We start from the raw sequence: 13622 nt of genomic DNA on the forward strand, positions 1-13622 counted from the left end.
ATATCTGTTCTACATATTTACGCTAATATCGTTTACTTAAAATTATGTCGTCTTCATCGTGCCCTGAAAGAAAAGGTCATTTTTCTATGTACATATATATTTTTGTGCAGTAGGATTTATGCTTTATAGCCTTTATGTGAAATTAATTTCTTGCTTTAAGATTTTAAACTTTGAGTTCTAAACATTTCATGAACTCTTTAATCACTGGAGATCACTTGTGTTCACTTTATGACCAACACTTCATTAGGGTGAATTCAGTCCAAAACTGTGTGAACCGAGGTCAGCTTGTCCTCTACACTCCATTGGATCCTGCAAACGCAACATCAGTAATATTAACTTAATGCATGCCTAATATTTAAAGGTGATAATCAACAGGCCATGACAGTTTTAATTAAACGACGCCACCATTTGTTTCTTGAGAAAACAGGAATCAAAGAGGAAACAGTATTGTAAGTTGTATTTACATTTTATTGACCTTTACAAAAAAAATACACATATTTTTAGTGTTTTAGTATTTTACAAAGCAAGTTTTTCTGTTTTAACTCAGTAACGTAAAGGAATACAAATTATTTCAGATTTCATATGCTGTACACTACAGGTTAAAATCCTGTCAATAAATATATCCATTTTCTTTAGGAAAACAAGCGCAATGTTTCTTTAAACATTATGTTTTAAATTTAGGAAAGTGTATATGTCACTTTTGTTATCATATTACTTCTGCTAATGGGGCTATTGAAGCACCGTATTTCCACCTTTTCTTAGTTTGATATAATTTGTATAATTTTGGATCTTATGCCAGGATTTATTTCTAAATCCTCTAAATAAAAGCTGCTGGGAGTAGCAAACAAATATTTGTGATCTTCAGAAGTGTCAAAGCAAATCCAATTACAGTGCCAACTTGTGTTTTCAGCTCATTTTCTAATTACCAAACAGCATTGATCTCTCCCCAGACAATTTTGATCATCTGCCAAAACTGAATTGGTGTCTAATGGCTATTTTGCCAAACGACACCTCTTTAGTGCTGTCAGATCTATCAATATGAAGGGAAGATTAAGGATTTTTTTTAAGGCACACTCTCCCAGTTGAACAGTCACATAATCAGTATGTATATTAGTGATTTCCACAGAAACAGTTTGGTCAGGGAGAGCCGATGGAAGCTGGTTTGTGATGGTTAAACTTCATGTGATTAAATCGTGGACCTTTTACTGTTGCTGTTGCGTCTTCGTCCTTTCCTCCCTTTTCTGGCTTTCCTCTCCTTCTTCTTTCTCCTCTCCTTCCTCTCTTTCTTTTCCCTCCTTTCCTGGCCTAGTCATAAACAGTTGTCTGGGAAACACTTCCGCTCTTCCTCCAGCAGGGGACAGGCTGCTCCATTGTTGGCTGGGTGCATTATGATGTAGCGCGTGCGGTGCTGAACGCCTGACTCTCCACATTTGCCCTTGCACAAGCCCCAGGGAGACCACACTGACACTTCACAGTCCAGAGGGGTATCTGCAGAGAAGGGCGGGCAGCATAGCAATCATATTAACAATCAGGTTTCCATTCTGCTAATTTGTTGCTCTTAACTTTTTGCACATGACTTATAAGATGAGTAATATGTCGTAATCAGGAAAATCTTCTTTTCTTTTTATAACACAAAATTATTAAAGGGTGTTGCCGTGCTTTGTGTGTAGGGCTTATGAACCCACATTTTCTCATTATAGACTCTTTGAGTGGTTGCACTGCTGGAGTTAATTTTCATTTTGCCTCAGAGTAAACAGTGCTGCTACTTAATGACTCCTCTGCAACAGATCATGATTTAGCCCCTTATTAGGAGACACCTCAATTATAATAGAGGGTAAGGAAGCATCCTCTGACTTTCTGCTTTTTCAGCTAACCTAATAAAAATGTAATCCTTTTAAAGTCTTATCATCACATCATGTTTTTTGGTGCTTTCAGACTACTTGCTGATGTACCTCAGTCAAGCTCTTGGTGCAGCTGATATGAATCGCAGTTGTCAGTTAGAGAGTAGAAAAGCAGAAGGAAGGGAGGTTGTATGGAAGCTGCATAGATGGACATTTGGATATCAAGTGAAAGGCTGATAACTCCCTTTAAAATTTATGTTCAAGAATAACAAAGCGAAGGTTAATGTGACAAAAGGTTGCAGAAACGCAAAGATGATTTAACCTGATTTTCCATCAGTGTCTCACAGATCTAGAACAGGTGCTTACTGATCATTAAAGAAAAGTTTTGTTCAAGCTCTGGGGAGAATACACAAATACGATGGAGGGATAATGACAGGGGTAGGATAAACAGACACAAGGGTAAGATGGAGCATTGGGAACAGGGGGAGGAAACCCCAACAGATTGTTGGCCATTCTCTGTTGTTTGTTGATGGGTTGTCGGGGGAACGGTCTTGTAGTCTGTGATGCTGACTCAGACCCTTGCAGTTACCCTCAACCCTGCTTCTGATTAATGCTCTGTCAGCTCTTTTGCCAGGCCCCAACATGCTATCTATTACTTTTTCCCCCTTAAAAAAACTTTTCCCAGTCAAGTCATCTATTTAGACTTTCCATGGTGAATTGTGCTTTTATAAAAGGCTGTTTTGCCCTCCCTATCACATGCATCATTCACACAAAGTTACTTGTCTGCTGCATTGCTAACTTTTAGTTTGATACAGCTTTTCCATGTACATTTTCCAAGATGTCTTTGTATTCTTCCTTTCTCTACAGAAGAGTCTTAAATAGTCTCGGAACCCACATATCCAGCTTCACCCATGAAATAAATTCCAGTGTTTATGTCCCACTTGGCATCATGACTAAAAATTTACTGTATATAATTTCTACACAGTTTTCATAAAGTACTCTTTGACATCTTTTATCACACATCTTTTGCCTCTTATACTAGATGCCAGATGTGTTTCTGGTATTTTCTGGTACCCTGACTCTGGCTTGGATTTTCTGGTCTTTGGTTGGAAACAGTTTAGTTTGTGTGTGGCCTGTAATGTTTCCTAAATTCCCCCAAAATGAGCAAGTCCCTGCCTTATGTTAAAACCTTACACCTGAGTTTGACAAAGCATGTAGAATTCTGTATTCATTTTGTTCTGTATATACTTTTAGTTTAGCCTTTAACAACAAATATAATATATATAGTATCAGTAGAATAAGAAAGACACTATAGAGTTGGTGTTCTTCTGAAGTCTGTCTTTGTCTCATATGTTTGCCTAATTCAGTTATGGATGCATTCAGGGTTTGTCACCAGAATGACTTGTAGCTGCCAAGACAGTATCTTGAATGCAGAATAAAACATAGATAAATATATGGGGATAAAAATATCCCTATTGGTGTGTTAACCAGGTCAGATTGAGAACCATTGAGGATTGGGATTAATGTAGCAGGGCTCAAGACTAACTTTTTGCCATGGGCGTACCGGTACGCCTAACTTTAAAAAGTTAGGCACAAAAGTTAGGCGCACACAAATTTTATAATAATTTATATAATATAATGTGTTTTCTGGAAACACTGTGCTTTTGCGACCAAATTGGTCGCACTCTAGAGCCCTGTGTAGAGTTCTCTTTCAATTGTCACTCAGTAGATTACTCAGTTTTCAGAGAACCGGGGTTACGCGAGTAATGGTTCACGCATGGATCTGTGTTAAGACATAAAGGAGGACATGATGCCATTTAAACGACTGCTCCTAATTTTCCCATAAACATTTCCCAAAACATAGGACTCTAGTGAGTGTGAAACTGAGACCAAACTGAGATGTTAACTGCCACATCCTTGAGTTCTAGCTTTTGTTATTGTGTTCTGTACTATGCTGTAAAATGCATGTTTCAAAGAAAGTAGATGAATCATATAAAAACAGAAATTCTTCATTTACTTGTTATTCAGACTTACTTATGAGCTTATCTTCAATCTCATTTCCTGTTGGCAGCTGGTTGGATTGAGTGGGCTCCATGGGCAGGCTGATGATCTTATTGGTCTTCTTTATTTTGGTCAGTGTGACCTTCGCAATGGGTGGTAGGTGCTTTAGGCGGGGGTAGAAGAAGGAATTGGCTGGGTGACTAGGGAAAGAGGAAGTGATCTGTGAAGAGGAAAATGGACAAGGAATATCTATCAAGATATGTGTTGTAACAAGCCTCTTCAGACTGATTTTGCTGCTGCATGGGCTTACAATTGATACTAAAAGTTGAAATTACAGTTTAATAGAGAAGAAAGCTGGTATCACGGCAACAGCTGCCATATTCTTTTGATTTTTGCTGGAGGATTTAGGGAAGTATAAATGTCTTTAGGTGCTTCCTGGAGGCAGATAGTGCACACAGCTGTGTCGGTGGTGGCTTAATTACCTTTATCAACATTACTAAACCTCAAATACTCTCATATAGTTTACTAGTTACACTTTAATTGATTTTCTGTTATGTCTCACTGAACTCAGCCTGGTGATGATTTCCATATACAGTGGAACCCCAACTTTCGAATACCCCATTTAACAAAAAATTCAAGTTACGAAGGCACTCGCAGCAATATTTCTGCCCGCGTTACGGCAAAATGCCCACGTAACGAAATCCGCTGGCTGTGATTGGCTGAGCCCAGAATGCCTACAATGCCCACAATGCCTTCCGAATCATGTGACAACCCCCTTGGCTTTCGTACTTGCGCTTTGCTGTTTCACTTGAACGACGTATTGGTGTTCCAGTTAGCAATTAGCCTATAGCCTATCGTTCACTCAAAAGGCGCGATGGGTGCTTCGACTTACGAAAATTTTCGACTTACGAAAGACCCTCGGGAACGAATTAATTTCATAAGTCGGGGTTCCACTGTAGTGCATTATAATATAAATTCAGCAATATGACCAAATTGTGAAAAAGTCAGAAAGTTTCTGTTTTGTTTCCCTGTTTATTCATAGTCTTTTTCAGTTTTTTGTACTATTTTGACATTACTGTCTAACCAGCTAACTTAACATTTGTAGCTGATGAAAAAGTCGTCTTAAATATGAAAAAAAGATGCTGGTATTGACCAGACCTAAATTATCCCTGGACCATTGTGCTTGCAGTGTACTGATGGATAAGACTTACACCATGTTATTGGTTGAGGGATGCATTTTAAAACTTATAATTATGTTTAAATTTACCTTAAATATAGCCTTATAGTTATGTCTCTATTCTTTTTGCTTTTTCTGGTTGAAATGTGCAGAAATAAATATTCTAATGAGTGTAGTTTATTTTGTTAAAGCAGTGTTGTAATTTTTGGGCAAATTCAGCAGCCGTAGAGTGTTGCTGTACATCACTTCAATACAGCATCTCTGTATGAGTCTAATAGAAACACTAATGTTTTCATTACTAGCTGTTGACAATCAGGATTTCTAAATACCCGGGTTTACTATGGATTCATGCACCTGTGCTGCCCACCTGTGTGATTTTATCCTGTGGGATGGTCTCAAAGTTGGGAGACGAGAAGGTGAACCCACTGTCAGTTCCTGCATCATATGGAAAAAGATCCACTGACACATTTTCTTTCCAGTGGTCGCCATCACACAGGTCTATACTGTCCACACCCACAAACCAGTCCGGGCTTGGGACGATACGTACAATAAATGACAGCTGTGAATGGAGAAAGTAAAACATAAGAAGTGAGTTAAAATGTAGCCACAGGCAGAGATGAGAATAGAAAAGGAAAGAAAAACATAATAAAATCCTTTCCAAACATCTTTCCAACATCTTAATTCTCAAACCTCCTTCAAGGACCACTAAATACTTCTAAATCATATATGATGTCTGTGTTTTACAATGATTTATTTTATTGTGCATTAATATGCTCTTTTTTTAAGCATGACATAATAGAGATTCGTAGTCTTGTACCGGATCCACCACTCTACAAGTGCACTTTTGTTCCAGCATGGCTTGCTTTTATTTTGGTGACCATCTTATGTTTCCAATTGGCTTTTTCCAAGCTTAACAAATTTTCGTCAGATGTGCCAGAGGTTTTATTAGCTACCCAGAGACTCATCAGTGGGAAGTTTAACTGCAAACTTCTGCAGAGGTTACATAATTCGAAGAGACATTAATTAGACTTGTTACAGTTACAGAAGCTCGCTTTTTGGTGTAGTTTACAGGAAAAAATAACTGTCAGGAGCTTGTTTTATAGGAACATTTTGTTGCTGCATCAGCCTAATTAAAGAGGCATTATGCAGTTTTTCTCACAGTATAACTTCATATTATGAACAATTATAAGTAGTGTGGCAGGTTATTATTTGACTACAAAGACACTGGATGCAAATTTTAAAATGGTTGCAATTTTGATATATATATTAACATATAATATATAACATAGCAACAAAACATCTTCAGTAGAAATAATGTCCGAGTTTACACCAAATTTCTTATTTGCACTTACATGAAATTTAAATAACAGTGAAACATTGAAAACTTCACTGACACCGAAATATTTGTAACCTTTGCAAACTACAGTGGAAGTTATTGTATAATCTGATGTGGTGCTGATTCCTAGAATGATAATTTCCACTTTAAAACAGTTTATTTATATTATGGTCAAATTTGAAACCTGTTTGGTCTGGGTACCTATCTGTAAGGCTTTATTATTGGGCTAAACAGAGCTATGATTCTAAGTGCTTATTTGGGAATTCTTCACACCACCTTATCTATGCTGACCTGTCAGTGACAAGCCTTGCATGCACTTAATGCCCTGTTGAGAAACTTACAAAGGAGTGCCTGGCAAAGACCTCAAACTCAGTGTTCATCTGGCCTGTGCCGCCCACGACAGCGGGAGCGGAGAGGATCCCATAAACACTCTGGATGCGTTCACCGGCCGTCTCAACTTCCTTCACAAGCGTCCAAGCCTCACCTTTCTCCGTGAACTCCCTCACTCCATTGCTGGCAAACTCATTACGTTGCCACATGTGGTAGTCAGAGCTGTGGGTCACCCCTAATGGAAAAGAAAGGATGAAAAATTGTTGTTTCAGCAGGTGTTAGTCTGAATAGTGAGATCATGTACAGTACATCTTGGCAAAGGGAAATTAATGGAGTTCTGTGACTGTTTTCTAGTGTTTTTGGACTGAATTGGGCAGATGTATAACATCCTACTAGTGGGTAAAATGTGATACAAATAAAAAATAGGATTGTTTTTTAATAACTCTATAGTAAACAGTTGGTGCATTCCTCTTCTGATTTATTCAAAAGACATTTTATGTTGTAGCTTTCTGTTTTTCAACCACCCAATAGATCTTGCCACATTGACCTGAAAATAATGTGACTAATAACTTGCCTTAGGTTAGATGCACTTACCAATAAGATTTGACCACTGTGCAGGAGGACGGTAGCGAGGATACTGCTTAGGAAAAGCTGCCTGGGTCCACTTGCCAGTAAATGTTAGACTATACTGGGCAGTTTCTGAAGCTGTGCACATGGGGATGTCAGTAGGGACAGGCATCGAATGAATTCCTTGGCCCAGACTTAGCATCAAGACAATCAGGTGACAGAGTGCCTCAGAGAAGGAGATAGTCATTTTTGTGGTGTCCATGATAAGAGTAGATCGGGGGAGAAGACCTGAATGAGGTGCATAAAAGAAAATGGTAAAGAAGGAAGACTAGTCAGTAATAATATAGAGCTGCAAAGAAGTACCTGGTCAGTTACTACACAGTAAACACTATTTTGTACTTTTTTCTTTTATAAAGGTCTTATAACAGCGGCCTAACCATAAATATTGGTTTTCCAAATAAAAGTCTTCTCATTCTTTTTGATTCTTATAATCTTATATATTTAAGACAGATCAGCACCAAGAAAACTGTGATCAGACACCAGTAACATTGGGTTTAACAACTTCTTTATACAAGGGACATTTGTTTCTAGGCAGTCTTTCCACTTTTTATACTTGTAAAGTTAGTTTAGCGTTGTTAAAGTGGCAGAAGGAAATCTGACATTTATTAGGATACATACAGCGAAAGTGTAATCGCACTTGCAGTCTGCTAAACCATCCATCTCTGTATTACCTGCATTAAAGGTACTAAATAGAAGTAAGCTATTCTTCTTCTCCATTGGATATCTCATTATTGCCTTCTTCCAGTCATGGCTGCATCTTCCCTGAACTCTGTCATTAAAGCTCCAGTGTGGGTCTTCTGATTTAGTCGTTCAGTTAGCAGTATCACTTTCATGCTCATATGTGTCACTGTTTAATGAAGAGTTCAAGTGCTGCATCCCTGCTTCTCAGAGGGTATATAAATGAACAGCTTTCGCATAGATTGCAACACATTTTTAGTATTTAACCCTGAGCAAGTAAGACACTTTATCTTGACACTGCCAGGTCTTTCAGAATTAGCAGCTTTTCCATTCTTTTAACATTTTGTTCTTAATTTAAATATTTACAATTAAATTAAAAATGGCTACATTTACATTTTTTATCACCTTTGCTTACTCTGAATATGTTATCACTTAAATACTTTGTACTTGTTTAAAAGTCCTGTGTCTTAAAAACTGTTAATAGCTCACAGCTCTGTAGCTACCTATGGTTCAACTCTTACATCCATCAATTTGTGTAGATTAGTAGTCTAAGCAGTCTTTTAGCTGGAAGGCTATGCAGAAACAGGGTAAATGTGTGCTGTAGAAACTACTCACTGGGTTTGCTCAGGGTTCCAGATGAATGATGGACTGCAGCTGAGTGGAGTAGAGGGCTGAAGGTGAGGAGAAGGGGAGAGGAGAGCTGTGGATGTGGCTGTCGGGACGAGTGACTGCAAAGTTCCAAGTCCTTTTCCGCCTATTTATGTGTTTTAGGAGTTTCACCCCTCGCTTTCCTCCCCTCCTTTCCCCTATTTCCCCCCCTCTTCCCCCTTGGGCTCCACTCCCCTCTCCAGCTTGCTCCACGCTTTCACTCAGTCTCTATCTTCATGCAAATGACTTCCTTGCCCCCTTCATGCCCTTTGACTTTGGCTCTCCCTCCTTCACCCGCCTCCTCCTCTCTCCCGTACTCTTTATAAGTATCCCATTAAATGAATAATGCGTTCAGCAGTTCTGCGTGCACTGCCAGGGGTCCGATGCAGTCCGTGGTTAGAGTTTCAGTTCACAGTTTGATACTGTAGCTCTCTAAACCTACATATATGACTAATGAGGTTAATGGTGTACTTATTCTCTAACGGTTTCTTGGTCACATTTTTGAATTTCAGTTGAGCTACTAGATCCAGTCCCAGTGCTGCTTTTTAAGTCACCTAGGAAGTTTTATTGCCTATGTCGTTGTCAATTTGCATACTTTCTTTGATGTGTTTTTCAGGGGCTTATAAAGTCAGTCAGCATTATATTACAAAATGCAGAGGAGTTACAGGGTTTCAGACACAACAAGATTGTGTTTTTGGTGGCTCTTGGTAAGTGATTGGCAAAAAACTTACTGATCTAGTATAGTCAGTGGTTTAAGAAGTTGTGCTTAAGTTGTACTTGAAAAGTGATGAGCTGTGTTTTGTATTAAACTGTATAAATTGTATTGAGCTGTTGCAATGATTACCATGATTGGTCACCTTTGTTCAGAGAGCTACTCTTCCGAACTATTTCTGGAAGATTTTACATTAATTGTAACAGTGTCATGATTCTTTGTTATTATTTTCTGAACACTTTTAGAACAACTCGCATGTTTTCTACAAAAAATATGATAAGCATTGAGTGTTTTTGATCAAACTTTGGCTTAGACTGGCTATAAATAAGTATTGTTAAATATGCTTTAGTTCCACGCCTATAGGAAACCTAACTAACAGTTGCAGTTTTCTCCCATTGTGTTAGTCTCCCAGTCAGCTTATAGAGCATACTTTAGTATTTGTATGCAAGATACTTTTTACTTTTGTTTGGTCAAATATTTAGTCTAAGCCAGATTTCTGAGGACATTTTGTTATGTCTCTGTGTTTGTATGTGTGTGGGTGGAGGTTGGGGGTGTGGTACTTGACTTGCTGAACTTGGAGGTGACAGACCCACACTCACGTGCAAACACAAAAATATGTTGGCATGCTGAATCAGCCCACATGTAATGATTTCCATATGGTCAAGTTTCTTTAAAAAAAAAAACCCTCAACCAAAACACCTACACACATACAGACACACACACACAGACCAGTTGCCTTCACTCAACCTCATTTCCACGATTTAATTTTTGGCCTGTAGAATTCAGTCTGTTTTGACCCAGTAACATTTGAAAAGGAAAAGTTAACTCATTACCACCCTCATTACCCAAGCTGACAGTGGTGGAGTGTGCTCAGTTTTATCAAAGTAATTCTGGCAAAGTATCAAGTGACTCAGGATGGGGAAGAAGTGCTGCTGACTTAGCTGAGGATATAGTTAGGTAGTGGAAGTAACCCCTTGGAGATTTCCTCAATCCCACTGACACTTTCTATAATGAAAGCAGTGTGTGGAGACAAGGGGGATGACTGGCATAGTCACACAGTTCTTTAATGGTAGAACCACAGGGGAGGATGAGGTTCACCCTGAATTCTGAAAAGCTCTGGAGTTTGTTGGGAAGTCCTGGTTGGCACATCTCTGCAGTGTTGCGTGCGGTGGCGGTGCTGGATTGGCAGGGGATGGTTCCATTTAAAAGGTTGTAGTCGCAGAACAGTGGACCAGTTCTTTATCCTGGATATCCTGGATTGGATAATATTCAAGGGTGTGTGTGAGGTTACCCAACCAGTCCTCAGGTGTTTTGGGAATTTGAAGAAGGCATTTGACCAAGTCCCTCAAGATATCGTATGAGGGGAACTACAGGAGTATGGCTAGTTGCAAACTACAGCAAAAGCCAATGCATGTTGGATTTCTCCAGGGCTGCGCTTTGTCACCAATTCTGTTTATAATTCTTATAATTATAATACTCTGCTGTAGCCAAGTGGTACAGGGTCTGTGCTTTGATGGCCTCAAGATATTGTCTTTGTTTTTTGTGGTTCTGTTAATCTGCCGATGTGGTTTTGGTGGCATCACCTGGCTTCATCAGGTGATGGCCTCCAGTTTGAGTAGCTCAGGGTTTTATTCACAAGCGAGTGGAGGATGAGATTTACAGATGGATTAGTTATATTGGATTATTATATTGTTTATTGTCCTTTTTGAAATTCCATTTGTGTTTCGTGGCAGCTGTCAGAGAAATATAAACTAAAACAATAAAGAGGTTATTGTTACAGACATTACTGAGATTAAAAACAAGAAGTTGCTGCAGAAATGTAGAGCTGTCGCTCAGGTGGTAAAACAGGTCATAAATGGAAGGTTGGTGGTTCACTCCCTGTCTGCTCCAGTCTGCACGCCAAAAGCCCTTAGGCAAGATACTACCCCCAAGTTGCTTGTATGAATGCATGTGAATGTTAGATAGAAAGCACTTAGAGTGGTTGTGTGAGGGCTCATATCTCTAAAACCATTTTTATAATGAAAGTATAAATAAAGGGCTTTTGAGAAAATGGTGGGCAAGGGATCTTGATATTTTTGCATTAGAGAGAAATGGAAACACTGTCCAAGTTCAAGTTGTTTTTATATTGTTGTCTCTTCTGTTACTGTGGGATGCTGTGGACACACCCATTTCAGCTCTACTTTTTCATCATATAAGGTCGACCCTGACTAGCTGGCCTTGATTTAGAAACACATAGGTCTGACATGTAAGTCATCTTATGCAGAAAAAAAATCAAGAATCAAGGAAAAAACATTCAGAAAAGACAACAAGGGCCTCCAGCCAAAGTCGGTCGCATGTGTAAAGGATATAGGCACATATTGTGGTATGGAGGTGGGTGTATTCTATAAATTTCTAAGACTCCAGGACTCTGAAGTTAAGAGTAATATGGCAATTTTGAAGACCAAGTTCTTCTTAAATGAATTGAAGAATTAATAAAATAGACGGTTTAATTCACAGATTGTGGAAATTGGCAGCTGGCAAACAAAAAATAAAACAATGTCATGCCCGAAGCTGTAAAGAGCTTAAGTTGTGAGTTTATTTACAGTCAGCTTATGAAAATGGAATATTTACTATGTTAGAATTGTTGTTGATACTTTCACTTTGTCAAATGTAATTTTAGGGAATAGTCATTAATATATTTTTCAATTAATGTTGCTGGGTTCTTAAAAAAAGCAATCTATATGAAACACTATAATGTTCTTCAACAACTATGAATATGCAGTCTTGTAAAGAAGAAAGACTAGAATTATGTGTAATCAGACAGACGTGCAACCTTCAGAGACATTGCAAAAAGCCAATGACAAAACATCAGTGACTCAGTGACTGTACCATTGCAGTCATTGAGTCAACCACAAACTCCATTGTATACAGAATACAATGAGAAAAAAAGAATAAAGTTGCTGGTCCAGACAAAATCCAGATGTCAACTTGAATGAAATGCTGTGGCAGGACTTTAAGAGAGCTGTGCATAAATGAATAACTGGAAACTTGAATAAACTGAAGCAATGCTGTAAAGAAGAGTGGGCCAAAAGTCCTCCATAATAATGTGAGAGCCCAAACGTTACTTCAAGTTATTGCTGCTAAATGCTTTAATAACCCTATTAAACCATTTAGCAGCTTAGATTTGCTTAAATTTAAGCACTATTTTAATAATTAAATCATTTGTGATTAATTATGAACCTGTCAGGCACTGTCCCAATTATTCTTGGAAGTACAGACACAATGATTGCACTACACTCACTAGAGTTGACAAATGGAGTGTGAATGTTTTGCTCTGGGAATTTATAGCACAACAGAGGGAAAAGTGGATGATTTTTTTCTTTATCTTGCAAGCCAAAAGTCAGATCATCCAGTACACTATTCACCCCTGGCTGCACCCAGTGGCCTACCTAGTGCTCATATCAGGTTATGAAACAGATTCAGTCTTTTTATGACACAAACTTTGACGGCTAAGAAATATTATCCAAACTTGGTTTACAAGCTGGAATTGGTTTTGCAGCCAAGTAACATCACTGAACTTTCTAGCAGAAAGTAAGAAACAGAGTTGAACGCATTGATTTCAGCGACTGGGTGAAGATATTGAAGGCTCCCTGATGCAAACCATGAGGCCACTCAATGGACCGTACAGCCTGTAAACAAAATAACAGAGATGTTATTGTTTGGTCCGTCGCCAGGGTTGCTGTAGTGACACAATGTGAGGTCATTGTTTTGTCGTCCTGGCTTCTAAGAAATATCCGCAATCAGACATGCACACGAGGACACAAACAAATCTAGAGTCTCGTGTGTCAGGACTTGAACACACAGAGATGCGTGCGGTGCTTCACGTAACAGCTTGTAATAAATTAAAACAAAAGTCGCATCAGTCGTTCATTATATATATTTATATATATATTTGACCTGTTCCTTTTCGAGCTGAAACCTTTCCTCACCATGTCTGTGAAGGTTCTCAGTCATCCAGGTCATCGTACTCTAAGGAGCTTGGAAAGAAAAGCGTCTGGACTTCTTTAAGTTGCTTGAAGACGTTTCACCTCTCATCCGAGAAGCTTCTTCAGTTCTAAGGGTCAAATGGTGGAGAGTCCCAGATTTATAATCCCAGATATATAATGCCATCTATAATCCAGTTTTGAGATCCCTTCCCAGACGCCTTAACGCCCACTCACATCCTGGGCCATTTGACCTCAGGAAATCACATGATAGGGTGGGGCCAGGTTTCACAATGAGCTCACCCGAAAC

General features: G+C 38.8%; 1 protein-coding gene and 1 long non-coding RNA gene across 2 annotated transcripts in view; one reads left to right on the forward strand and one right to left on the reverse strand.

The window, feature by feature from the left end:
• LOC146716827 (uncharacterized) overlaps window positions 1-13622 on the forward strand; it is a 51313-nt gene that overhangs the window by 6405 nt on the left and 31286 nt on the right. The gene's annotated exons all lie outside the window — the stretch shown is intronic.
• spon2b (spondin 2b, extracellular matrix protein) lies at window positions 454-8709 on the reverse strand. Its single transcript, XM_085468649.1, has 6 exons — window positions 8606-8709; window positions 7280-7540; window positions 6697-6920; window positions 5387-5578; window positions 3876-4062; window positions 454-1488 (listed from the first exon to the last, which is right to left on the reverse strand). Exons 2-6 carry the CDS (start codon window positions 7512-7514, stop codon window positions 1310-1312), a joined length of 1017 nt encoding a protein of 338 aa, XP_085324775.1. The 5' UTR covers window positions 7515-7540; window positions 8606-8709; the 3' UTR covers window positions 454-1309.

This window comes from Copadichromis virginalis, linkage group LG2, assembly GCF_057382275.1.
Source record: "Copadichromis virginalis isolate Kocher_CV1m ecotype Utaka linkage group LG2, C_Virginalis_male_GT1.1, whole genome shotgun sequence".
Lineage (NCBI taxonomy): Eukaryota > Metazoa > Chordata > Actinopteri > Cichliformes > Cichlidae > Copadichromis > Copadichromis virginalis.